This window comes from Nannospalax galili, unplaced genomic scaffold (assembly GCF_000622305.1).
Source record: "Nannospalax galili isolate Female #2095 unplaced genomic scaffold, S.galili_v1.0 scaffold653, whole genome shotgun sequence".
Classification (NCBI taxonomy): Eukaryota; Metazoa; Chordata; class Mammalia; order Rodentia; family Spalacidae; genus Nannospalax; species Nannospalax galili.
Window position 1 is genome coordinate 492,334 of NW_008334077.1, and position 27,638 is coordinate 519,971.

A 27,638-nucleotide genomic window follows, 5' to 3' on the forward strand; every position below is an offset into this window, starting at 1 on the left:
AGAACTGTCAATATAGTCCAGTGATGCCAGAGCTATTACCACAGAACTAAAAGGGAAAGACACAAGGCAGAGTACTAAGGATCTGAGAGTAACCGACTGTGACTAGTCATCATCAGATACACAGAGATCAAAGACACATGTGCAAACACCTAAGTGTTAGTAGCATTAATAATGTAGGAAACAGCATATTTTAAAATGAAATGGAGATCTTTAAAGGGTAAAAACTCATTGAATTTTATGTCTTACAGGGCTTATACTGAGTTCAATATTATATAACTGTATTAATTCAACAGTGAACCTAAAAATTTTATAGCTACTTTGGAAAGGGATGTATCTTTGCTCTAGAAACTGTTAATGAGTATGTTAAAGCTGTAATAATGAAATGCTTCTTCTAAAAAATTAAATAATAATTTAAAAAAATAATTTCACTGAAATACAGTTAGTATTGCCAGCTAAAATTGAAATGAAATGTTTTAAAAAAAAGGATTTCACTGAACTGCTTTGGCTATTTTGCAAGTTATAGAGAAGGCTTGGAATTTAAGATCCTAATTTACAAAAACAACATTTTAATTGAAACAATTATGTTAAATAAATTATAAACCATAAGTCTTCCATCAGGCTAGCTAAAATGTGGAAGAGCCTGATGTGACTACATTTTCCTGATATGAAAACTATCAAAATCAGCCCCAAAAGTGGTCAGAAATTGAACAAAGACAGAATACAACAACAGTTCCATTTCAAGTGTTTTCACAGCAGCAAGAAAACAAAACATTTTTTTCCAAAGTGAACATGGTGACATATATCTATAATCTCAGCACTCAGAAGTCTGTGAGTTCAAGGCCAGCCTGGCCTATACCATGAGGATCAGGCCAACCTGAGCTACCAGAGGAAGACCTTATCTCAAAAATTATTTTGCCTTCTTCTGGCAGACTTTTTTGGGGGAGGAATTTATTCCAATTGAGAAAGGAGACACTGACAAATTAGCCAGAAGTATCTTCTATTTCTTCAAATATACAGATTTCTCCCTTCCCTATAAAGTTTTTATTTACAGCCATAAATGACTCATTCTGTTCTTAGCATGTAGCAAAAGTGGTCATAACCAGAGACATCTATCTAGATCATCACATTTCCTTCCTCTGGTCACTTTGTGCCACAAATCTCATTTGACAAAAGCTACATTTCATCTTTCAGTATCAGATTTTTTTTCCAGTTCAGTTGCTATTTTTTATACTTACTTTTATTTCAGCTCTCCTAACAAAGCAGGATGACGTGGTGAGTTCACAGCCCATGGTGGTTTCTCCAGAGCTGTGACTGACAATGAACAGTTTGTCCTCAGCAAAAATAAATGCTTGGGGTTGTTCGCCTTGCAAAGCCCCCTTCTAGACAGCTCTGGATGGAAGCAGGAGGAAAAGGCATCCCTCCTTCCTGTGTCACTCAGGTGTCACCAAGGAACAACTGCACCAGGTCTCACAAAAATATAGAACCAATATATAGAAAAGATGCAAATATCTGCTCTACAAAAAATGAAATGGGTGAGGCTGGGGAAATCTCTCAGTCCTTAAAGTACTTGCCTCACAAACATAAGGACCTGAGTTTGATCCCAGCACCTACATAAAAACCAGGCATGGTAGTGTACTCTTGTAATCCCAAGTGCTAGGGAGGTAGAGACAGGCAGATCCCTAGGGCTTGCTGGCCAACTGGTCTAGCCAAATCAGTGCACTCCAGGTTTAGTGTGAGACCCTGTCTCAAAAACTAAGGTGGATGACTCTTAAGGAATTGATATTCAATAGTTGGCCTCTGGCTTCCATACACACATGAACACATATGTACGGACACCTGCACACACATGACCATGAATACACACACACACACACACACACACACACACACACACACACAAGAAAGGAGTAGTCACCCTGCACTTTGGACCATCTATGTTTTCTTTATTTAGAACCCAAAAACTCCTGGCTTCAGAAAATGTCCTAAGTTTAATCTGTACCACCAGTGTAGAGGTCTAAGAATAACCAAGAGGAGTCCAAGGGACTACAGGAAGTGACAAACAGAACTTTCACTGACCTTATCTAAATCATCCCCTTGTGTTCCCTTTGGGTCTCCAGACCTTCACTGAAGCCCTTGTACTTCTCAACCATGTTTTAGACATGATCAGAGCTATGTGTACAACCTTCTGTACAGCCCCGACCCTGGAAAGCTCTTACTCTGTCTCAGCTCCACTTAAAGGAATGGAGGCTGGTTCACACATAGTCTTTTTCTAGAAAGTCCTCAGGGATGAAAAGAGCTCAGGGGAGAAAAGCTAGCCAAACGATGTTTGTGGGTGTAGAAATGGAATCCTCCGATACCTGAGATAAATGCAGTCAATTCCACAGTTTATTTCTGAGAAATACATAGTTGACTATAGTTCATGGCATTTCAAGTGTTGCAGACAACATGGAACACCTGTCTCTTTGCTGTCCTTAGATGTAGAAAGAAGAACTTTTTCAGTAATAACAAAATATGTAAGACAAGAGTTCCTTTTAATAAAGATCAACAGGAATAGCCTCCCCCAAAAGGAGCAACACAAACCTCTCTTCAGTTGGTTTTCCTTCCAGTAGCCAATACCTTGGCCTCAAGAGCAAAGAGGAAGAACAGTAATCCCCTTCCGGTTGTCCCAAAGAGCTGCAAATTCAAGAATACTTAGAGGGGGTGTTGAAAATAAATTATCTGGGGGCTGGAGAGCAGGTTCAGTGGTTAAGATCACTGGCTGATCTTGCAGAGGACCCAGGTTCCATTCCCAGCACCCACAGGATGATTAACAGCTGTCTATAACTCCAGTTCCAGGGGTTCTGAAGCCCTCTTCTGACCTCTGCAGGTACTGCATGACATGGGTGCACTTACATACATGTAGGCAATATAGTCATACACATAAAAAATAAAAAAAATAAAATATTTTTTAAAAGAAATTTTCAGGGAGGGATAAGGGAGACTCAAATGTAGAAACCATAAAAGAACTAAATAAAAATCTAAAGGATCAAGGTCACTAGGAAAATTTTGCAGACAAGGAAGAAAGGAGGGCAGCCAAAGGAAGTAGGTGGTGACTTCTGACCCCTGTGGGCTGTGGTGGCTCTGCTACTGTGACGGAGCTCTAGAAAGGAAAGCATAGTGGCTGAAGGTTCTAAATGCACTCACTGATTCCAGAAGCCTGTTATTTTGAAAGGAAAGAAAAGAATGTTTTCAGAGTATTTTCCCTTCCCCTCGCCTACAACCACATCCACTCAGCCTTTTCCCAGTATGTCACCGGTTCAAAGCCTGTTTCTTTGGTCTCATTTTTTTTTCCTTAAGAGAAAATTGGGTCCACTTGGTTCAAAACAAAGAACTCATCTGAAAACTGCATGTGTGTATACTTTGTTTTCCATAGTTTCATCAGTAAGCTAGCCCGCTTTGGCTTTAAGCAAACCATCTGCAGATAATGCTAATTTTTTTTAAGTAGTCTGGAAAGGTATTTCCAATGCAGAAGAATAGATTAAAGAGATGAGGACATGGCTCAGTGGGTAAAGCACTAGACTGCCAGTGTGAGGACCTGAATGTGAATTCCTGGTGCCCACGTAAAAGCTGTGCACATTAGTGTCTTGTGTGTATTCCTGGTGCTTTACAGTGAGATGGGAGGTGGAGACAAGAGACTCCTTAGAAGTTCCAAGGTCAGGTAGCCTGGCATAAGTAGTTCAAAAAGAAAGACCCTATCGCAAACAAGGTAGAGGGGAAGACGGACACCTCAGGCTGTCCCCTGAAGGCCACACATGCAACCACAGTTTGCCTGTGCAGGAAAAAAGTTCTCTGAAAAGAGTTACCCCAACGAGCAACGCTCTCTACTTCAGAGCAGCTCTAGGTACATGTTAAAAGGAACATTGTGGTCAGCTAGCCCTTCTCGGCCTAGCTCTGAGGCATCACATCTCTGCCAGCTTTTAAATGTGTGGAGGTTTCTGTTTTCAAAAACAAATCCCGCCTATTTCCTTTCTCCTTTCCTCCTGTGTGACCATGAATTCCTTGAGGGTGATTATTGAATCACGTCTCTCAAGACCCAGGTTAGACGAACTTCAGTGTCACCTGGAAATGTTTTTAATTTCTCTCAGTAGGAAGAAGCAGGAAAAAATGAACCAACATCATAAAACACAACCTTTTGTATCTGGAATATACAGGTCAAATAAACCTAAGTTTTTTCACCAATAAAACATTCTCGCCTTTAGTCCTAAGTTCCTTATAATGGATCTACTCTGGTTATTAATAGCTATTTTTTGATCACATGGCAGATCTGTTCCTCTTTTGGGTTGTATTTTTCTCAATTAAAGATTCTAATGGCCATTGAAGCAAGACAAATTACCCTCATCATTTACGTCTACAAACCCCTGTGATTCTGGGCTTCAGAACTGTAATGGGAAACAGAAATCAGGCCTTTGATTTTCAAAGCAGAAAGGTGGTATTTTGCTGCCCTTCACAAGCACACAAAGAATTGCAAAGATGGAAGGGATTTGAAAATCTCCCCCCAACCCCCACCGCCAATTCAAACCCTCAGTCTTTAGTAACCCATTCTACTCAGCAATTCTTGCAGCCAAAAAGTTCTTCTTGAAATCTCACCTAAATCTATCATGCTCCGCTTCAAAACCTATTCGCTCCGCTTCAAAACCTATTCTTCGTTCTCTGATTCCCCAGAAACAAAACAGCTGGTCACCATACATAGCTTAATAACTCTCATAATTTCCAAGTCTGTTATTAAGTCATTTTTCAGTCTCTTCTTCTTGAAGCTAAATAATCCCAAGTCTTTCAACTTATCCTTATAGGTTCAATTTTACAATCCTTTAATCATCATCAATGCTCTTCACTGAACATTCTAAAGTATTCTGTGTTGTTCTCAAGCTCTGAAACTCAGCTCACCTTCGAAACTGCTCCTTGTTGTCCTAAAGGTACAGGATCTTCCTATGTTACACATAGTCCAAAGACAAAGTACTCCAATAGGTAGCCTACTGCTTCGCTTGGGTTGTTTTTAGGATAAGCCCACTGCTGTGGTTCCTCTCTAAGACAAACACCTTTATTGGGACCCAATGTTCTAACCAAGTGCTAGCGCAGGTGAACCATCCCCCTCCCCCCAACCAGGCTCCCACTCCCTTTCCCTCCACAGAGCTCTTCAGGGCCTTGCTTAATCCATTTTCACTATCAATTTGGGTCTTATGATCCTCTTTAGTAAAATAGTATCTACTTACCTGACCCACTTGTAATTCACCAAAAATGGTGTGAAGTATGTTAGCCTTTGCAGATAACACTTATGCACATACTGTCCACAGAAACTTCATTCAAAGAAATCTCAGGAACCTGGTAACGTTAAGTGGGAGGCTTGAAGCCAGTGGAGAAAGGACATGGGGGAGTCCTGCCATGTTCCTCAGATCACACGCCACCAACCATAGGGAGAGTGACAAAACACACAGCTTGGGGATGAGTGATTCCAGTCTCTTTCCACCACATTTCCTCCTTTCTCAACCATTAGGCCCCTTTCCCCTATCGAAGCTTGTGGTCAGCCTCTGCACACAATGTGCACTTTGCTTGTCCTCCCTGGCTTGTCCTCACCCTTGACGGTTCTACTCAAATGTCATCTCTTAAGAAAGCCTTTTCTTGGGCCATTCTAGAATAAGTACCTCCCTGCCCCGAGTTGGTTTTTTTTATTTTTCATTATTTACATCAGTTCCTTTTACAGCTCTTACCACAGTTTGCCAACAGATATAATTAAAGGTAAATACTCTTTTTCTTGTTCTTGTCTGTCTTCTCTATACATAAGGCTCCTCAAAGGCAAGGGTCTGCTGCTACCTCCTAAGTGCTAGAATTACAGACAAATACACCACACCCAGTTTATGCAGTGCTGGGGATTGTAACCTGGGCTTCAATCATGCAAAGCAAACACTTTACCAACTGAGCTACGTCCTCATGCCCCATCATCACTATTTCCTTCTTTTCTCTGTGTTCCTGGCACCTGGATAACATGTTAGTAAGAACTCAAAAGTCATTCTTTTCTAGTGAATAAATGTCCCCACTGCCATAAATATTTATATTTTAAAACATACATCTAATGATCACCAAAAATAAGGTTCTATCAGCTACGGTACAGGAAGGTGGTGCTGTTAGTAGTGGGACAGACAAGGGAAGGAAGGAGCCTCCTCAGATCCATCTAGTCTTACATCAATCAGGCAAGGCCAGCCTTTGCCATCACAGAGGTGGCCCTGAGCTGGAAACCGCAGCAGGCTTAGGGTCCTGCTTGTTGGATTTAGAGCTAAGTCCTTTCACTTCCAGCACTCACTCAGCTGTCTGTCAGCCTCAAAGCAACTGTGCCATTCTACAGTAACCCACATTTCCTGGTGTGACGGCCTCACAAAAGCACTTAAGAGTACTGGAGTTAGTATAGAATAATATTTGGGATGCTGCATAGGACAGTATTAGAAATAGTACTTGCAGGAGTTGTGGTTGTAAATAATCACTCTTCTGTTGGAGAGGGGGATTTTTCATGTAGCACAGGCTATGCAGCAGAGGGTAATGCTGAACTTCTGATCCTCCTGCCTCCACCTACTGAGAGCTGGGATTACAGGTTTGCACTAGTAAATCTGGTTTATACAGTGCTGGGGAACAGAACCCAGGGCTTCTTGTATGCTAGGCAAGCACTCTACCCATTGAGCTACATCCCCAGCCTGCATAACCATTATTTTCTCCTTTTTGACTTTCATTTTCTAGTTTTTCGGCCACATGTGCACTTGCCTACATTTTATATGTGTGTCGTTTTTTTCAGGGTGGTATTGTTTCAAGTATTCATTTTATTTCATGAGTATTCAAAGTGAGATTCTACTGAGGATCCATCTCTACAAGTTGTTAGCTAATCTCACAAAATGCAGTGTTTCCAGCTAGTTCATCAACTTCCATCTGAATGAATTCAGTGCACACTCAACACACACACAGAGATACATACATACATATCAATTCATGTCTGTTGCGTGCCAAATCTATACCTTGGACCTAGGGACCATTTAGCAAGGCTACTATGTGATTAGGCTTGTTTTTTCATGTAACACTATTTAATACTGACAGAGAATGTGTTGGGCTCCACACCAGAAGCTGACACAACTTTAATGACAAAAGCATCTGGGTACTCTAGAACTGAACAGGAAGGGACCTGGGATCCTTGCCCATCTCTATAAATCATCTGCTGACTTGCAGAGTGACATGGGGGAAATGAGTTTCCAGGTGCTCATGCCTCAGTTTCCCTTCCTGTAAAATGCATAATGCTTCCCTGAGAGGGCTTAAAGACAATTGGTGAGGTAATGTCTAAGCGTTTGGAACTCCTTGGCAGAAAGGCGCTACATAATTACTATTTGGTATTCAGGCTGCCCTTCATGTGTGCCAAGCGCTTTATGATCATTCCTTAGGAGTTAGTCCAGCTACTCTGTGAAGTTGCCTTCATGTCCATTTCCATTTAAAGGGTGAACAAACTTAACCAGAGAAAAGTTTAAAGATGTGCTTAGGGTCATTAAGATGGCACCCCAGCCTCAACGAGGGCTTTCCAAGTCTTCCAGTATCCTTTACCACAAGCAAACCCATACCTTACACATGAGACAGTCCTTACAGAAGAATTCCCTGTTGAGGTTCTCTGAAGCTGTCCGCATGGTGCCACACATTGCCATGTGTCTTTACAGAATGAGGTGAATGGTGAGGGGGTAAAACAGAAAACGACACAGACCTGGTAGCCCAGACTCCACCCTCACCCTACTTTTCAGCTTCCGTGTCTGCTTCTCCTCACTTCCTATACAACTGTCTTCATTTGGTATCCTGATAATTTCCCTGCAGGATCTGTGTCTTTCTTTTTTAAAAAAAAAAAAAAAAACATTTATTATTTATTTTATGTGTATGTAAGTGCATCCATGTTGTGCAATGCCTACAGAAGAGGGTCTCAGAAGAGGGCATCAGATCCCCTGGAACTGGAGTTACAGGCACTTGTCAGCCAGCATGTGGGTGCTGGGAATCGAACCCAGGTTCTCTCTGAGAGCAGCCAGTACTCTTAACTGCTGTGCCATCTCCCCAGTCCCAGGACCTGTGGCTTTCTATTAATAATTTCCAAGCCTAAGGAAGCATAGAGAACAACATATATTGCATGAGTACCTGTTTACCCAATCAACATACATGCTATCATATTTACCTAGACTGTAGCTCATGAAAGTGTAGAGTAAAAGGCAAGTGGATCTCTGTGAGTTCAAGGCCAGCCAGGCTATGCACAGTAAGACCCTGTCTCAAAAGAAAAAAATTAAGAGTGAAAAACAGACGGAAATACATACCTCAGAGAGTACATATGCAGTCCAAGGGCTAATGGGAAGGCAGAATGTACCAGAATGCTACCGAGTCAGCTGAACTCTTTTGTATCATCCACTTCCAGTGAGAAGCACCACAAGACACACTGCAATCACCCCATCCATCTGGCCCAAAGACAGTGCTACCCTAGACTGTGGTCTCTTGGCTCTCTTAAATCATATTCCTGTATTCCACACATTTATTTTCTTACCTCTACTTCTTTTGGTCCACTTACCATATAAAACCAGCATCGTCTTTTGGGTCTGAGTCTACTCTCACTAAAATGGCCAAAAGCATGTATACATAGCATCTACTGATTGATTGCTTCTCTTGGGTCGATGAGCAGAGGACCTCTGAGGGTTAAATGTGATGATGTAGTTCTTTAACATAAATTTGAATAGAGAGTTCTAAAGCCACAGTCTAAGATCTGAGAAGTGGCGGGGGTGCATTTCTCCTCCCTTTCTCTGTCCTCTGTACAGGAACATTCCTTCCTTCCCCCTCCTCACCCACTGGTGAACTCTTCAGAAGTGCTCATGGCAACAGGCATGTACAGCCACTTTCCTTTCTTTTTTTGACAGGGTCTTCCAAGTCCCAACCCGCTTGGAAGTCACTATAGGTGGACCAGGCTGGCCTTGATCTCACAGAGATCTGCCTGCCTCTGCCTCCCAAGGGCTGAGAATAAAGGCATGCACCACCATGCCCCAGCATAAGCCACTTCCCTTTCTGTTTTCCATTCTCTTAACTACCACTCCAGCTAACCCACTAATAAGAACCTGAACTATCTTAACACAAAGGACCGCCCAGAAGTGTAAATTTCCAGCACTCAGCAGATGGAATGGCCTGGTGTCTGTCACATCACCTTCGTTCCTTTGCAATGCACCCAGACATTAACATTTTCAGAAAAAAAAAAGAAATCTGAAAGCTCACTACTAATGGGTTCTCACCGAAGAAAAGGCTGAGGACCTATACCAAGAAAAAGGAAACTGAGCCCAGAATGGTGAGCAAATATATCAATAAACATAATGAGTCAATGTAAAATAAGTATAAACAGTTTAAAAACACTGATAATGACTAATCCCAGAAGTCTCAAATAAGGATAAACTAAAATATCAGACATTGGGAGAGAGACGGTAACTGCAAGAAACAAAAAACAAAAACAGCTGCACCCTTAATAATACAGCAGACCTGAACAGAACCTGAAGCCCTACTGGAAAGCTGACCTGCAGCCAAGTTGAAACGCTTGAAATTGGCATCCACGGTCTCCAAGCCAGGCGAGGACTCTTGACCTGTACACTTTGGCTTTCTGTTTATTACTATCTACTAGACAAGACCTCGTCAGTTGTTCAACCTTGATCTTCTAAAACCTGCTCCCACACAAGGATACTATTTATTTTTGCCTGTGAATATAAGTCTGAGTTACCTTTTCCATGGGTTTAAGATTCAGTTCTCAGGTTTTGGTTTGGTTTGGTTTGATTTTTTTTTTTTTTTTTTTTTTTTTTTTTTGAGACACGGTCTCACTTATAGCCCTGGCTATCCCGGAACTTGATATGTAGACCAGGCTGGCCTTGAACTCACAGACAGAGATCTGTCTGCATCTGCCTCCCAAGTGCTGGTATTAAAGGCATGTGCCACCATACCTCAATCCTCAGTTTTATTGGAAAGACTTTAACCTATTAACAAATAGATTTCAACTACTCTTGCACAGTAGCAGAAGAATTTCTAGAAGCACAGGGAACCCTACTCAGACATCACATCACACTCACAGACTTTTGTGTGTGTGTGTGTGTGTGTGTGTGTGTGTGTGTGTGGTCTTTTGACACAGAATCTCCCTGTAGCCCCAGCTAGCCTAAAACTCGCTGTGTAGACCAGGCTGTCCTCGATCTCACAGAGATCTGTCTGCCTCTGCCTCCTGAGTGCTGGGATTAGACAGTCTCTTATTTTAACTACTGCTTATGGGACTGAGTTAACATTTTTGACCTAAACAATTCTATGCTCTCTCCATTTCCAAAAGTCACTTGAAAATCAAGAGCAATTATTTTCTGTAAGTTGCCTAAATTTAAAGTTGAATTTGGATTTTATGTGAAAAACAAAGATGTGCTTCAGTTGACATAATTAACAGTACCCTATAAAACTTCTGTGTAGGGACTATTGTGAACAAACAACAACCCTTTTTCCCCTTGTTATTTCTAAGTAATAACTTTTTCTCCTTCAATAAGGTCCTCCTTGAATAAAATGTTACACAGAACAAGCAAAACAGAAGTAAAGAGTCTCTTGGTGATCTATCACAATCATCTCTCAGCAGAAAAGTCATCTTCATAAACAAATAAGCCTGCCCCCCAAAAAACACCTCTATTTTGAATCACTGGCACTATTTTAGGAATGAATAATTTCTGAGCTCCCCCATGACACAAACAACTGACACATTTGGATCACGTCTGTGTGTGGATTTAGAACACATATCACTTGAAAGCCTGTCGTGCTATATTTAGTGAGAAGTAAATATATCAACTGGAACGTATGCATGTGGAAAAAGGGCCAGTATGGCCGAAGCTGCAGCTCCTTGTTAACACAAGTCCTGCAGGATGAGGAAGCAGAGTCAGAAGAGGGAAGCCAGGGGAGAGCGCACAGAAGGGACATAAGCATGTTTTAACGGCTGTGATAATTTGCCATGAAAGGATGTTAAGGCCATGGCTCCTTGCTGCAGCATGCCATGCGCTGCTGAATTAAATTACTGCCATGCAGTCTGCTAGCAAAGGAATGTGTAAACAGGCCATATATCCTTGCATCAGTTCCACAGAATGTTGCACAACACAAAATGCCTCTCGATGTGTCATTTCCTTCTTGGCCATTTTCCCAGCTCCTGACAGTCAGTCAACAAGAAAAAAAAAAAAAAGCACTGAAAGAGATTTAAAACTGCTCTTCTCAAGAGCACATTCCACCAGCTACAAATACCAGACCCAACTTCCACCAGCAGTTCCTCCTTAAAGAAAGTGGCGGGGGGAGTTAATCCTAAATCAGGATTTTTTAAGTCAAAGGATTTTTAACAATATTTTATACACATGTGGCAAAATGATTGAGATCTGTGATAATCAGAAAGCTGCTCAGTAGATGCAAACTTGTAAATATCAATATATGGCATTTCCCAATAATTTCTATTCCTTGGGCACTTTGGAAACACTGATGAACTCAGGCAAAAGTCAGTCTACCAAAAGTTAAAAGCTGGGGAGATGGTTCAGTGGGCAAAGTACTTGCCACACAAACAAGAGGGCCTGAGTTTGGATTGTTCAGCACCCCCTTGAAAAGCTAGCATAGCAGTGCAGGCCTATAAAGCCCAGCGCTGGGGAGGCAGAGACAGGAGCATCCCTGGGGCTCATTAGCCATTCTAGGTGAATCAGTGAGCTACAAGTTCAATAAGAGACCCCCCCTCTCAAAAAATAAGATAGAGAAGGATTGAGAAAGATACCCAATGTCAACCTCTGGTCTTTACATGCGGGGGTGGGGGAGGGGATTACGGGCTTTTCTGTTAACACTTTGCAGAAAGGACTAACCTTCAGGCCCCTGGCATCAAGTATACAGCACAGGCCTATCAAAGTTTTCTCACATTGCCTTTGTAGACAACAGGAATGTGATCTTAAGAAAGACCTATATCCAGAAATGTCAAATAACATTAAAATAATTTCCTGCTCTCCATCCGTGTAACACAGCTTGCCTGTCCCCCACCTTCCTTCACATGTGACCAAGCTCTAAATATGCATTCACTGTTGATAAACAAGCAAAGGGGGTCATGGTCAGCCAGTAGAAGAAGCCCATTCCTTCTCAAGGAGGATGAAAAGTAAGAGCAGCTAAAAGTGAACCATCCTAGACATCATCTGGAAAGAAGATGAGAAACTGCCAAACCCTCCACTTTCTCTACTCTTATAGAACTAGACAAAACAGCACAAGAGAATAAGGAGATGTGCCCATAGATACCACGTGCAGACCTAACCTTCAGTTTGTTAAGGTAAAACTTCTGCATCAGACATGTCTCAAGAATATGGAGGAAGGGCTGGACAAATGGCTCAGTCATTAAAAATCCTTACTGCTCTTGCAGAGGACCTGAATTTGGTTCCCAGCACCCACATCAGACATGCTCACAACCCCCTGAAACTCTAGCTCCTACGCCCTCTTGTGGCTTGACTGCAGGACCTATACCTAACAAGTTAGACAAATCAGGGTACTATGGCAAACCTACATGTGCAAATTACCCAGTAATTCCCCACAACCTCACCTCAATTCCAGCCCTGACTGAAGTCACTCACCCAGAGAGCCAAGCTAGGAAACAGCATCCATGCACCCTATGCCTGCAGGAACAGATCTAGATCACGATGGGGAAGGCAGGGTGGCTCCTTTCTCCCACCATATCAGGATAGGTGGCTGGCCACAGTTAGTGACAATGGTAACTATAACAATTTGTCTCTTTTGAGAGACTCTATTGCTTACTTCCTCAAGGAGCAACACACAAAGGTGCCTAAAAGTCCACTGATGTGTCATGTATTGTATGTCAGAATATTCAAAACTGGATTGTATAAACTACAAAATCTTCTGGCATGGCCATTTGTGGATTTGAAAGGTATTTCTGCTGAAGAGTACTGTATTACTGGGCTGGAGAGATGGTTCAGCAGTTAAAAGCACTGGTTGCTCTTGCAGAGGACCCAGATTCAATTCCCAGCACCCACATGGCAGCTAACAACCATCTGAACTCCAGTCCCAGGGACTCTGACACCTTCTTCTGGCCTCTGTGGGCACTGCATACAAGGGTACATTTGCATACATGTGGATAAAACACTCATAGGCATAAAATAAAAAATTAAATCATTTTTAAGTGTAGTGTGTTCCCATGCAACACCCATACCTCTTTTTCTTCTCTCCTGTGAATACTGATCTGGCTCACCTTGATATTAAACTGCTAATATCAAGTACCATGAGGTAATATCCTCTTAATTCATCTGCCATTTGCCAAATTTGTTCAACTCACAACGAAGTTTCTCTAATTGTAGAACTTTAAATGACCCTAATTTAAAAAGTCAAGAGACCTTTCAGAAGATGGTGCCTCGAAAAAAAAAATTCTTTCTCACACTGACACTTGGCAGCTAAGCACTTGCAAAGCCTATCACCACTCCCCTGTCACTCACACCTTTGTGTGGTTGCTTCTTTTTGAGACTGAGCCTCACCTGTGTCTTAATTTAACCAAGAGAATGCAGAGGAAGCGACACCAGGCAGATCTCAACCTAAACCTTAAAAAGGCCTAATAGCTCCTATTTCTGTACCATTGGGAGCCCTGAGCTACTGTGCAAGAAGTCAGACACAGCTGTGGGGCCCTCAGAAGAGCCCACATGGAGAGACTGTGCAGAGAGAGAGGCTCTAGAACTATAGAGAGGAGTGAGGAGGGGCCTGCCCCATTGGTCCAGGCCCTCTACCAAGGCATTAGATCCATGAATGAAGCCATAATAGGCTGTCCAGTATTGGCCACCATCTGACTTACAGCTGCACAATGGACCCCAAGCAAGACCAACAGGAAAATTATCCAGGTGAATGAACTCTGGCCAGGCCACAGAATAGGACAAAATAAGAACAAAACAAAATCCTGGTTACTGTTTAACACCATTATGTCTGGGGATCATTTGTCATTTGTCACTAGATAACTAAAAATACAACAAACTAATTAAAATTATTTGAACTATATAAAGTGACTTATTTCTACATCTTCTGTACAGCCCACAATATCTTTTTCTATCATTCCTCTTCCCTCCCTCAGAATCCTTTTTTAGAGAACACGACATTGCTAACTAAGTTTTCACCACCCTGCAGGAAGTCTTTAAACCAGACTGGAGTTGGAACCAAATATGCAAGTGAAACAGAGGATCCTAATAGGAAGTGATGTGTGAAAGAGTTAGATATCCAAACCCATTACTGTTATTGCTGCGGCACCAGCTTCTCCTCCTGGTGAACATACGGCACTTGTTCTCCGGAGCCAAGTTGCCAACAGAAGGTCAAAGTGCCTTGCCTCTACACAAGGCTTACAAATTTGGGATCTTAAGTATGATGTCATGTCTTAAAATGATAAGCTGGCAAAGGAAATAAATGGCCTTTGCAAAGATGTGCACGGCTCTCATGTTTATGCTACTTAAGATGAAGGTTCTAATAAGTCATCGGCTATGTTCCTTTAAAGGGAAGTTTTATAACTGAGATGAATCATGACTGCAAAAGATCAAAGTTGAAAAACATCAATGATGCCATGGGGTACTTTTTAATCTTGTAATGAGTGATGATCATGTGCTCTTATGAAGTTAGTCCAACTGCCAACGCCAGATGTGTATATTAAGAAAAGGAGTTGTTTGTGATGGGACAGCACTGGCTCAGCTGCCCAAGACAGAAAACACAGAAGGATGAAACCTTTTTGAGTTTTGAGGGAAAAGCAAGTCGTGGCAGATGTGTTGATAAGCAGAGCCTCAGAGTGGGGTACCAGTGTCACACAGCATCCTGCCTGGAACTTGGCTGTACACAAATAGTGTTTATCATGAGTTCAGCATGCATATCTGCTCAAGGCATGATTTACAACATGAATCAGTGTCATTTACCATTGTGCAAAAATTAGTAAAGGCTACCTTCAGGGAATAAAAAATAACAGACTAGCCAGGCGTGGTGGCGCACGCCTTTAATCCCAGCACTTGGGAGGCAGAGGCAGGCGGATCTTTGTGAGTTCAAGGCCAGCCTCGTCTACATAGTGAGTTCCAGGCAGCTGGAGCTACAGGGAGACCCTGTCTCAAAAAGACAAAAAAGAAAGAAAGAAAGAAAGAAAGAAAGAAAGAAAGAAAGAAAGAAAGAAAGAAAGAAAGAAAGAAAGAAAGAAAGAAAGAAAGAAAGAAAGAAAGAAAGAAAGAAAGAAAGAAAGAAAGAAAGAAAGAAAGAAAGAAAGAAAGAAAGAAAGAAAGAAAGAAAGAAAGAAAGAAAGAAAGAAAGAAAGAAAGAAAGAAAGAAAGAAAGAAAGAAAGAAAGAAAGAAAGAAAGAAAGAAAGAAAGAAAGAAAGAAAGAAAGAAAGAAAGAAAGAAAGAAAGAAAGAAAGAAAGAAAGAAAGAAAGAAAGGAAGAAAGATAACAGACTAGAGAACAGGTTATAAATGGCACTGGTTTCCAGAAACATTCCATAGTAAAACTCCACAGCAAACTTCCAGCACTGGAGATTGATGTAATAATAGTTAAGCCTTAAAGACAGCCTTACTGCTTGATAGTCACTGTGCTGCCCATTTTATATACAGTACTTCATTAGCATTCTTGCATCAACTGATGTGAAAGATACTATCTTCACTATTCTTTAAAAGATGAGAAAATAAAGCAAAGACTGGACAGGGAACATGTCTACCTCCAGACAGTTAATTCGTGCTGCCTTTAGGATTTCAACCCAAGTAGCCAGACACAAAATCCCAGCCAGTTAATCCAGAATGTATCCTTACTCCAACAGATGAGTTACTAGAAACTTTTCAATATATACTCAGATCTTTAAAAGAAAAGGAAAAAAAATCCCACCAATAAACAGGAGCCAACAGTATAAAGTCCTCAGCTCCTTCAAGTCACTGCAGTGATAAACAGAAATATACTACTTTGATGGCGAGTAATCACTACTTTAGGAATTACAATTGGAGGGAAGTGAGACTAAAATAACTATATTGATTATCCTTTTTTCTCCTTCCTATAGGGGAGCCTTTTACTAAAGCCTTTCTCTGTTACAGGTTGATAAAATAAGCAATTTTGAAATCCAGAGCAAGGATTGGAAAGCTACACTTTGTAGACCCATTTGGTTGATCACTAGTTTTCAAAAAATATTTTATTATTTTTATTTTATGTGTATGAGTGCTTTTACCTGCATGTGTAAAAGTGCACCACATGTGTGCAGTGTCCACAGAGACCAGAAGAGGGAGTCAGATCCCCTGGAATTGGTGTTACAGGTGGTTGTTAGCCACCACGTGGGTGCTAGGAAGAGAATCTGGGTCCTTCTTAAGAGTGTCCAGTGCTCTTAACCCCTAAGCCATCTCTCCAGCCCCTCACCACTTGTTTTAGTAAATAACGTTTTATTGAAATGTAGCTGTGACAATTCTTCATATATTAGCTTAGAATGCTTTTGCACTAAAATGATAGAGCTGAGTCCTTGAGATACAGTTGAGTACTTGTAACAAGAGCAAAGTGAAAGGAAAGAATCCAACACAGAGTCCACGTTCTAGGATTAACCTGTTACTGATACCAGACCCATCCTTACATTCAAGCAAGTGACAGTACAACATCAGGAAAATGTCATCTCTGTTTCAGATGTTTTTGTTTTATAAGAAATGTTACAAGGACAGGTAGTCTACCACTTGTGGATGGTGTTGCTTCCCTATCCAAGCCTGAATTCAGATCACACATATAGAATATAGCCCCTCTATCCCAAACCTTCACTGCCTTCAGAGCACATCTCTACCTTCACATGGCAGTGAATCTATCAACTAATTGATGCTGCCCCCCAAAATCTCTTTGAACGAGGTACTACTCTCCACTTGCATCCCAAGAGGCTTTCTCAAAGCTATTGGCCTGCTCATCTTTTGCTTTATCTTTCAATGGTGCAGCACTTATCCTCCCCGACTTCTGACCTAACCACCAGCTCTGAAGCACCAGCTCTTGGCTGTAATATATACACACAGGGAAACACATACAATAATCACAGAAGAAAGCAGCTGAGATGGGCAGGAAACATCTTTCAAATACAAATATTAGTGGTGCTAAATAAATGTTAAAAGACTACTGCTTAACAGGACTTGGAGCAACGAAGCTGGAACTGACCTGGAAGCCACCTCCTTGAAGGCTAGCTCTCACAGTTTTGACAGACACTATACAAGCTGCTAAGGGAGAACATCAATTGATGGTCCAACTCCAGTTTTTTTAAGGCCTAATAACCACAACAATGACCAGCACAGCAAACTACATTGGGACAGTGTGGCACTTTTATTGGTGGTAATCAACAGCTACCTAATTGGACTTAAAGCCCACTCAGTGGGAGGGAACTCATGTGCGGTAATGTAAACATAGCCAAATACACACGTCTGGAGAGGTCAGAAATCTTGAAGAAAATCCCAAGGCTGTCACATCTCTAGACAAATGTAATTTCTTGCTATATGCTTAATATGAATTCTTATATTTGCAGACAAGTGTGCCAGTCACCACCCATCAAAGAAGCATCTTTTGCAACAGACGAAGGCTACTACAGAGTTCCACAACTGGTCACACACAGAGAATAAGTGTCTGTGAAATGTCCAGCCCTAAGTGACACATCTACAATGGAACCTCTATACCTAAGGTTCGTGAAACATAATGGAACAAGGGGTAGAGAGAACACTAATGCATCTCTCAACTCTCATCACAGAAGTACCCTCATGCCACAGAGGGCCAGGAACACAAAAGGCCAAAAGTGGCCAAAGCATAGAGAATAAGATTTTGCAGAGTGTGAGAGTGTGGGTTCTTCGATAGGATTCTTTTTTTTTTTTTTATGTGTATGTGTATATTGCCTGCATGTAGGTAAGTGCACCCACGTCGTGCAATGCCCATGGAAGACAGAAGAGGCTGTCGGATCCCCTGGAACTGGAGTTACAGATAGTTGTTAGCTGCCATGTGGGTGCTCGGATTCGAACCTGGGTCTTCTGCAAGAACAGTTGGTGTTCTTAACCACTGAGAAATCTCTCCATCCCCTTGGATAGGATTCTTATATTAAACTTCACCCACCCAGGGTTCAGGGACCATTCAGAAGAGGGGACAGAATAATTGTAAAAGTAAAGGGAGGAGGTGTATGACCATATGAGCACAGAGTCCTACAAGCTCCTGGGACCTTGCTCCTATGAACTTACAGCATTGTTGACAGCATATACAAGACCCATACAAACTCAGCAGACAAAAACCCAGCATAAAACTGGGGAAATGGGCAGCAGGCCCCAATCTCAGCCAAAGAACTATTGGCAGTTGATCAATGCTGGGTGAGGGAGAGCTGATCTTCTTAAAAGGAAGAACTCTAGATAGGCTGACTAGACCCCAGTGGATGAACTTGTACTGAGGGAAGTCTGGGTACACTAATTTGACTTGATAGGCCTTAACATAAATGACAGAGTGCATGAAATCTAGTGGGGGATGAGCTATGAGAGGGTGTGGATGGGAGAGGGGGTATTAAGATGTTTTGTATGAAATACACAAAAATTCAATTTAAAATCATACAAAAGAAAAAAGGAAAAAAGACTTACTGTCCAGCTTTGCACATTAGGAAAACAGAACTAATCTTTTTGGGAACTCAAGAGCTACTTAGGTAAAAAGTTAGAAGATATCTTCCTTCATAAGGAACTCAGCCCTGCTCTATGGCAGTCCACAAAAGTAAGCAAAGCTCTAAAACAGCTAAGACATGCCTGTTCTTTTCTCTTTACCTGCACTGCATGACCTCTGACCATTGGGACTTAAGACTCAGGGCTCACACACACATGTACCAAACCACCTAATAGGACATTCCCAAACTGAACAGACAGGGCCAGCATTGACCCAATGTTAGGAATTTGGAAGAAGGCCATATACATGAAAGGAGGAGAAAACAAACCTCAAAGGCTTCTTTGGGAGGCAGGAAACCTCCCTCGCTCAGGCAAGCAGTGAGCCTTTGTGAAGAGAGACAGCAGCAGAAGGCACGGGAGCCCATGTATGTTCCCACTGCTAAAAGACATGGTGCATGGGGAGACACAAAAGCCTTATCTGGCCTTTTCTCTTACTTCAGAGAAAGAAAAGAGATGCCATTCTTGCAGTCTGGGTAAGAGTACCGTCATAGAACAAGGATTTCTAATCAGCTTTTCCTCATCAGAAGCCATATTAAACTCCCTAAATGAAATGCCTAGAACCCTAATATATTACCCAGCAAGGGCAGGGTTCTCTATGGTGTTTCTACTGACACAGAACAGTTAATGTTCTGTCTTTTGAATATCTTTAATCTCTAAATATATTTAAATGCTGCTGTGCCAAATTTGTTGAAGTCACTTTGGATGGTGGGAACAGGGAAAAGTCCATCAGTTTCAATTCTGATATAGGAAAAAAATACATAGTGACCCAGACAGAGTATGTACACTACCTTACACTGACTACCGATTAAACTTTCTGGATGGCCAGACAGACAAGTAAGTCAAGGCGGATTTAAACCTCGTTTGACTCTATCTGTTAAAAGGAACTATCTATAACAATTACTAGAACATGACCAAACAACAGTGTTGTAACAATCAAGCAAGTTATCATTTGCAAATAAATTCTTTGTAATTAAGCCATGTGCTCTTTATAAAGGGAATTGAGTGGGCGAGTTAAAAAGCTAAAACACATTCTTAGGCCATGGGAAATGCACGCAAATGCTTTTTGACTAAGCTCAAGGTTTTTAAGTTTATTGTTTATTTCCTCAGCTCGCATGGCCCTGTCCACTGTATAGAAAGGATGAGCAGGGTTTCTAGCTGATAGTTACCATGACTGAAGAGCTATTCACTAGTTTCCCAAAGTTATAAAGGCCTTAAGAAATTTTGTGGCAAAGGTTAAGCTGTAATTTTGTCTTCTACTAACTGTGAAGTTCTCCTAACTTCTTCCCTAAATAATACATGCAAATGACAAATGCATGCAAATGTACAAAGGCATTATGTACAGGACAGTGACACTTGGAAAACATTCTTCAGAGGTCTCCACAAAGTCTATTACCATTTTCAATTAAAGGCAAGTACTTACTTCTGGGTTCCCGGGGTCCATCCACTGTAACTTTAATAGCTCTGTGATAAGTGGCTACTTGGGGAGGATTTGTGAAGACCGTTATAGTCAAGGTGAAACTCTTGCCTGTAGAGATAAGAGGAAAAAATATGGAGTGACTAGAAATGATGGTACTGATGAGCCTACAGTAATACAGTTGTCCAAATTTCGTTGCTGCATCTCTGTGGAGGCAACCAAACAGGAATTCTCACTAACTAGAAAACCCCTGATGGCCACTTGAGAATGTTTCTAAACTCAGTCTGGATTGAAATCACCATCTTCCCTGCCCTACTGTGTATGCAAGAAGGCTCCAGTTCCCAAGATCTCCTCAGTAGCAAGAGCTCTAGTGAAAACAAAACCCCCAGTACACTTGAAGAGGGTTCTCTTTCTATTTTCTCCAACATCAGGAACACATCCAAGCAGAGACAATTTTAGAAGTCTTTATTTAGGAATGGGTCATGACCTCGTGGGAGAACAATAGTAAATCATTGTTGATGATGTTATTTACTTCACATGGTCTTAGCATTTCATTTGCTTAAATAAACTGCAATAAGAAGATGAAAGGGGGATGTTCTTATGGGAATCATTTTAACAGGAGCCCATGTCTCCTGTTCTAGCCTTAATGTGCCTGTGGTATGATTTCATCATTACTGGAATAAAGTTTTTCGCCTCCCTGCTCACCCCTCCGTAACATATATCTTGTTGCTGAATCTTGAAGGAACTCCCTGACAGTGACTTACTTTCTGCTAAACGAACATGACACCTCTCAATACAGACATGAAATTTTACTTTTTGAAGAGATTCTCTTTAAAGATATGTTACATCTGATGCTTTAAATTAATGAGCTCAAAGTGATGAATAATGGGGAGGGAGCAGGACAGGGAAAAGTTCCATAGCAGATCTGAATGTCTGCCTTCCCCTGAAGATACTGCTCTCTGTTATACAAACTCACTGACAGTTGTAATCAGTTAGATTTGCAACGGTTAGTCATGTCAGATAGTCAAAACTGCAAACTGTTACAAGACAGGAAAAGGTGGGCGTGAAACAGTGACTCAATAAAACATTCAGCAATCTGAAGCCAGAGTGCGCATTAAGTGTGCTCCTGTAAGAGATAAAAAAAAAGCTCATTTTGTTTTGCTTTGTTTTTTTTTTTTTTTTTTTTTTTGCTTTTACTGAAAGCTGAAAGTATTAAATCAAAACACAAATCTTAGACAATATGTAGCAATGTGAAGTTTAATGCAATCTTTTCATAGCTTAATATGGAACAGGTCATGTGCAAAGCTTAATGGAGAACAGGTCTTTGGCTGTCAAGTCTACTGAATGGGTTTTCTTTTCAAACCAGACCATATAAGTTCCTAAAATCTGTTTAAGACACACATCATTTGTTACTGAGTGTATATAGTCTTAAGACTTCTGTGCTATGCCTTTCCATGGCCAAGAAGTTAAGAAAGGAAGAAAATCAAGAAAACCAGGACTATGGGAAGGGGTTGAGTTGAAAAAGATTAATATTGATTAGAAATCTATTAAGCTCCAGCCACATCAATCTCATTATCTCACTTACTCTTTCACAGTTAGCTGCATCATCATTCCAATTCACAAATGATGAAGGCTTCACATAGAGAAGCTTAGTAATTTACCCCTGGCCACACAATTCGAAAATAGGAAAAATCAGAGTCTGAACTTAAACTTTTCTGATAAATGCAACTGGTTGAGGATATAGAGCTTACCTAGCATGTATAAGACCCTGGGTTCAATCTCTAGCACCAAAAGGAGGAAGAAAAGAGGGGAAAGGTGAGAGAGGGAGGGAAAGGGAGGAAGGAAGAAGGGGAGAAAAGAAAAATAAAATCAATGATTTTCCTGTCATTTTGCCTCAGAATACCAAAAAAATAGGTAATTGACTTAATAGATGTGTCCCACTTAGCTCTCTGTGCCCAAGAAATAATAAATATAAGTGGATTAATGTAATATCTTGGCCAGATGATGAAATTATATATTTTAAGTATCATTGATGCATCACATTTTATGCACTAAATATTAGATATTAGATATTACATGGATTTAAGTAATTTAATTTATTACAGAACAGAAGATTTGCTATAAACATTAACATTGGCCAGAAGGAAAAGACGGCCAGAAGTCTAAAGTAGTCCCAGAAAACCGAAAGTCTACAGACATGAAAGGTGAGTGGGGGTCCAGATTAAGACCTCAAATTCATGGCTGAATCTCTGGATTAAAAGTTAATTTACCTTAAGACATTAAAAAATGAAATCAGTGGCCCACAGACTCCGGATTACATTTTTATACTACATTTACAGTGGCTCCAGTGCCTGTGGTCAGAAGACAGTATCCCTGGCAGTTGTTTTAATAAATCAAGGATGCTCATTTGTCAGACCTCCTAGTGATAATGTCCATGAATTTCTTGAAACTGCATTTGGAAATGCTTCCATTTCAAACCTTTACAACCTGCTTAAGATACTGACTTATCTGTGCTCCTCCCAAAGTCAGAGAAATGCATCATACAGTAACAAAAGTCAGATACAAATTCACCCCTCAAACATAAGCCTCTAAATGCTCAGAGAAGAACCAGTTTTCCCTTAAGAACTTCCTTTAAAAAGAGGTGGAGCAGGGAAGGAACCATCATCTTCCAAAACCAATTTCTGAGACTCAAGATGTACCTTAATGACTAAAACAAAAATGGAAGAGGCTCCTTACAGTTTTGGTTAGACTTGCAGAAAAAGCTTGTGTGCAATGTTGAAGAAACTTCCAGAAACTATGACCCAACTCACTAATTAGTTCTTCATTTTCTAATAATATATTTCCTGAGTCAAATATTTATATGGGCATTCATGGTTTCCCTAATTTAAATATATATATATATATATACTTTCCAAATCCCACTTTCTAAAGGGATCAGTGGTGTATGGATCCAGGACTACATTTTTAACAGTGGCTCCAATAGCTGTTGCTGAAAAAGTTACTATCCATGGATGATCCACTAATGGAAGACTGATGAGTAAAAAAATCTTACTTGGACTGAGAAGATGGCTCAGAGGGTGAAGTGCTTGCTGTGCAAACGTGAGAACCGAAGCTCAGATCCCCAACACCCACATAAAAAGCAGGGCATGGCAATGTGTGTCTGTAACCCCAGCATTGGAGGGTGAAGACAGGTGGATCCTGAGGACTCAGTGGCTACCCAGTCTAGTTGAAACAGTAAACTGCATGAGAGACCCTGTCTCAGAAAAATAAGGTAGAGGAAAGATTGAAGAAAACATCTCAACATCAAGCTCTGGTCTCTACATGCTCCTACCCAGGTGAGTGCACACACACACACACACACACACACACACACACACACACACCATGAAATCCTACTTAGGGATAACTTATTATATCAGCTACAGCTTCATCTAGGAACTAGTTCTGCAATATAACTCAAAGTCATATAGTTTCTTAGATAAATATAGGAAACTGTTACTGAGAGGCAATTCCAACTTAGCCTTAGAGGCTGCCAGAAATAGCCAGGAGGGATAGACTGTAAGCAGGACTGTATCTTAAATTGGCAAAACACCATGTTTTGTATATTATAAATGCTTTAAAAGTCTTGTAAATTAAAAGCAGCATGCTTGATGTCAAAAGAAAGGAAGCACACCAAAAAAAATTAAAAGTTAAAGTCACTTTAAACACTTCTGTTTAAAATATAAGGAGAAATAAAGGAAGATACAATTAAAAACCATAACAACGCAAGCTTTACTGATGATCTGCTTTCATCTTGGGAATTTTTGAAAGCTGTGATCCTAAGAGAATCTATAAAGCAAAAGTCAAAGTGACATGACTGCTTTATAAATCGAAGACCATTTTTCAATTCCTGAGAATTTGTGTTTCTACAAGTGAAAAAGGTTTTTAAAAAGTGTAATATTTGTGGAACTTGTTTTCTTTTTTCTTTTTTCTTTTTTTTTTGTTTTTTAACACTATTGAAGACAGAAATTTTGTTAAGCTGGGAAAGAAAATACGATGGACGCAGCATGTTGACAAGAAGTAGGGACTTAAGAGATACAAAGAGGTGTGAAAGTCAAAGAGGATGCTGGAGAGTCTGTTGTAAAAGCAGGTCAGGTACAAACCATACAGGGGCAGGTTAAAAGGTTTCCTGCCACTGAAAAACTGACTCATTTTTGCAAAAGTGCTGTCTCTTATCGAAGTTCTCTGTCCTTTTCTCTTTCCATTTCAACTTAACCTTACTGTTTCCTTTCATTCAGAGTAATTCAGTGATATAAAATCTATTATTAGTGATAAATCAATTTTTCTCTCTCCCCACTCACTGCCCTGCCCCCCCAATCTAAGTCTCGAAGACAAGTCTGGACCAATTTCTCCATCCTGCCTCTGGCAGCAGACTGGGGCATTTCAGATCCTCCACCAAGTCCCGGCTGCTTCAAAGGAAAAATCCTACTTTCTTCAGTTAAGATCATAAGAAATATAGGGGGAGGGGGTCAGCTCTGTTTGGACATAATTACACTTCATCAAAAGAAGCTTTCTTCATCTTCCATGCGTGAAAAGTCTGCAAGCAGTTAAGTCTGTCTTTTTTTTTTAAATATAAAAATTGCTATTTGGGAAACCAGCCAAAACTCAGAAAGCCAATATAGTAAAACAGTGCACACCCTTTGTTTCCCTTTGAAGTTTCTTAAATAAATATGTTGAGGGTTTACAAAGTACACTATCACTCTGCCATAGTTTCTAGTCAAATTGATCAGAAAAAATGTTGTGCAGCATCTATATAATACAAAACACAATAAATGAAAACACAAACTTGGGTCTACAAAATAAAATTAAGGGTAACACCACATTCTTTAAATACTAAAATTCACTGCTTTAGTTGAGGTAATATAAGAAGAAAGATGCAATTTAGAACATACAGGTAAACCATTATGTTTATCTTTTTTTTTTTCAGCAGGAAAAAGGAGAAACTTTAACTGTACTGTGGGCCTGTATCAGTAACTAAGAAACAAAGAAGCAATGAATGAATATGCCAATCAGTCAATAGAGATACAGGATGCGTCTTCCTTTTCTTGTAATGAAGGAACACTAAGCCTGATACAGAGATAAACTCTTTAGTTTTGTTTCTATCAGAGGCTCTGTGACTCGTTTTAGTTCAAACAGCCTTTCAGTGACAGTATCTCATTAGCATGCATCATTTTTTCTTCTTAAGTTAAAAAGCACAACTTCTTGGCCCTGTTCCTAGAAAGTAAACTAAAACTACTCATCGGAAACAGCTTTGCTTGAATTTCCCTTATCAAGTTTTTACAATGGTAATAATTTGACATATGATCCAAACTAGAGAGCAATTATTAGACATAGTTTAAAAACTGGTGCTTCCCATTTCCTGACTCAAACCTGGGCTACAGAGAAGCCAATAGGCTTCATAATTCCATTTCACTTCCGTTCTAACCGGGTCTACATGTTTTTCTCTTCCTAATGTATTACTTAAAATGGAAATATGAAATTCAATAACTCAAATAAGCATAATACTTCTAAACAGGTGAATGAGTAGTAAAAGTCTTTCTGGAGAATAAATAAAAAGCAAAGTATTGGCCTCCTTAGAGACACTATTAAAAAATACAAGTCATTTTTGAAATAATGATAGAAACTCTTAAGAAGGATTGTTTCCTGTTTTGTGATCTTTCTAAGGATTCCTGATGTCTAAATATGGATTCAGGTGACAGAAGTCCTTAAACGCTGCAAACATGGAAGTATTGGAATCCTGATCATCCATTTGCCTAGGCAATTTTATGTAGTCATTCTAATGAAAGTAAAACATTATTCATTTATTCAAATGAAAAGCCTTGGGTGGCCCACGCCTTTGATCCCAGCAGAGGCAAAGGCAGGAGAATATCTGTGAGTTTGAGGTCAGTCTGGTCTATATAGTGAACTACCAGACCAACAAGGTCTGTATAGTGCGACCGTGTCTATAAAGTAAAAAGCCTTCTGTTAAATAAAAAATGTGATTTTTCAGGTCTGGAGAGATGGAGAGATGGCTGAGCGGTTAAGAGCACTGGCTGCTCTTGCAGAAGACTAGGGTTCGAATCCTAGCACTCACATAGCAGCTAACAACTATCCATAACTCCAGTTCCAAGGGATCCGATGCCCCCTTTTGACCTCCATGGGCATTGCACAATACAGGTGAACTTACACATATTCAGTCAGGTAACACACTCAAACAAATAAAAATAATAAACTATTTTAAGCATGATTTTAATAGATTCTTATTGTGAGGATAAAGTAAATCATACAGAGGTAACACATTGATAAGGGAAGACATTATGCAAGTTGTCCTTATTTCAACTTAGAGCAAAGCTGATATCAGGAAATGGAGCCAATGCAATATTTTTCCTTTCCCCATTGCCGCTTAATTTACTCAAGTTACGTGACTCCTTATAATTCATAACTTGATCCTCCAAGTGTTCTTTTCTACCTTATATGCTTACAGCCAGTGAAAATGGGAGCAGCTCTCCTGAAAAAGTTGTTCAATATCATAAAACAAAGGAAATACTTAGGAAGACACTCAACTGCATCTGGATTTATTTAAACAAAATCCCCAGTAATTCTATGTCAGAAAAAGAAGGTGCTGACTTGTGCACAGACGAGTCTGCATTGCATGAGAGGATTCTAATGTGTCTACTCCATTATCATAATCAGAGACCTACCTCGTCCACTCCGGCCCACAAATCTCAGATCGTTGAACCTTGCTACTTGGTTTTTCATAACAGCAGAGGCATTTCGGAGTTCAGCAGAATAGTTCTCATCGTTCCCTGCCATGACAGTAACCACAGTTCCATCTGGGACCTCTCCGAGGGCTACCACCTACATAAAACAGGAAACACAGCAGCAATAATGGCACATCAGAAACACTTAAGAACTGAAAATACATGCTCATTGTAAATGGCGTCTTATCAGGACTCAGTGCTCTGCTCCAGTGGTGGCAGACCAGGAATGAAGCCTCTGTTTGGGGGCTATGATGCCATTTCAAATACACCAATGTTTCAAGTTCACCTATTTTGAAAATAGGCAAAGTTTTCCTTTTATTTATTGTTGGATTTTTCACAGAGTATATGTACATTTTTATTAAATCCCCATGTTAGACTGTCCATGGGAATTATACCACAGAAAGAAGGCTGATGCCACAGCTGCAAATTGCATCATATGGATTAAGACATCTCCTGTCTACAGCCCCAAGAACCTTGAGGAGTGGTCTCAAATAAGATCCCAGGCTAAAATAAAAGAGTATCTACCTATGGGCTGGGGACTTGGCTCATTGAGTAAGATACTTGCTGTGAAAGCTGTATAAGCATAAGGACCTGAGTTTGGATCCCCAAAACCCACGTAAAAAGTCAGGCATAGAGGCTTGCACCTGCAACCCCAGTGCTAAGGAGTTGAGAAAGGTGGATCTCAGAGGCCTTGTTGGCTAGCTGGCT

At 40.5% G+C, this 27,638-nt stretch overlaps 1 protein-coding gene across 1 annotated transcript in view; it reads right to left on the reverse strand.

Moving 5' to 3' along the window:
- Nucleotides 1–27,638, reverse strand: part of Runx2 (RUNX family transcription factor 2) — a 141,453-nt gene that overhangs the window by 104,000 nt on the left and 9,815 nt on the right. Inside the window, 2 exon segments of the mRNA XM_029561583.1 lie at nucleotides 20,158–20,262; nucleotides 26,871–27,027. Coding sequence (XP_029417443.1) covers nucleotides 20,158–20,262; nucleotides 26,871–27,027 — 262 coding nt within the window.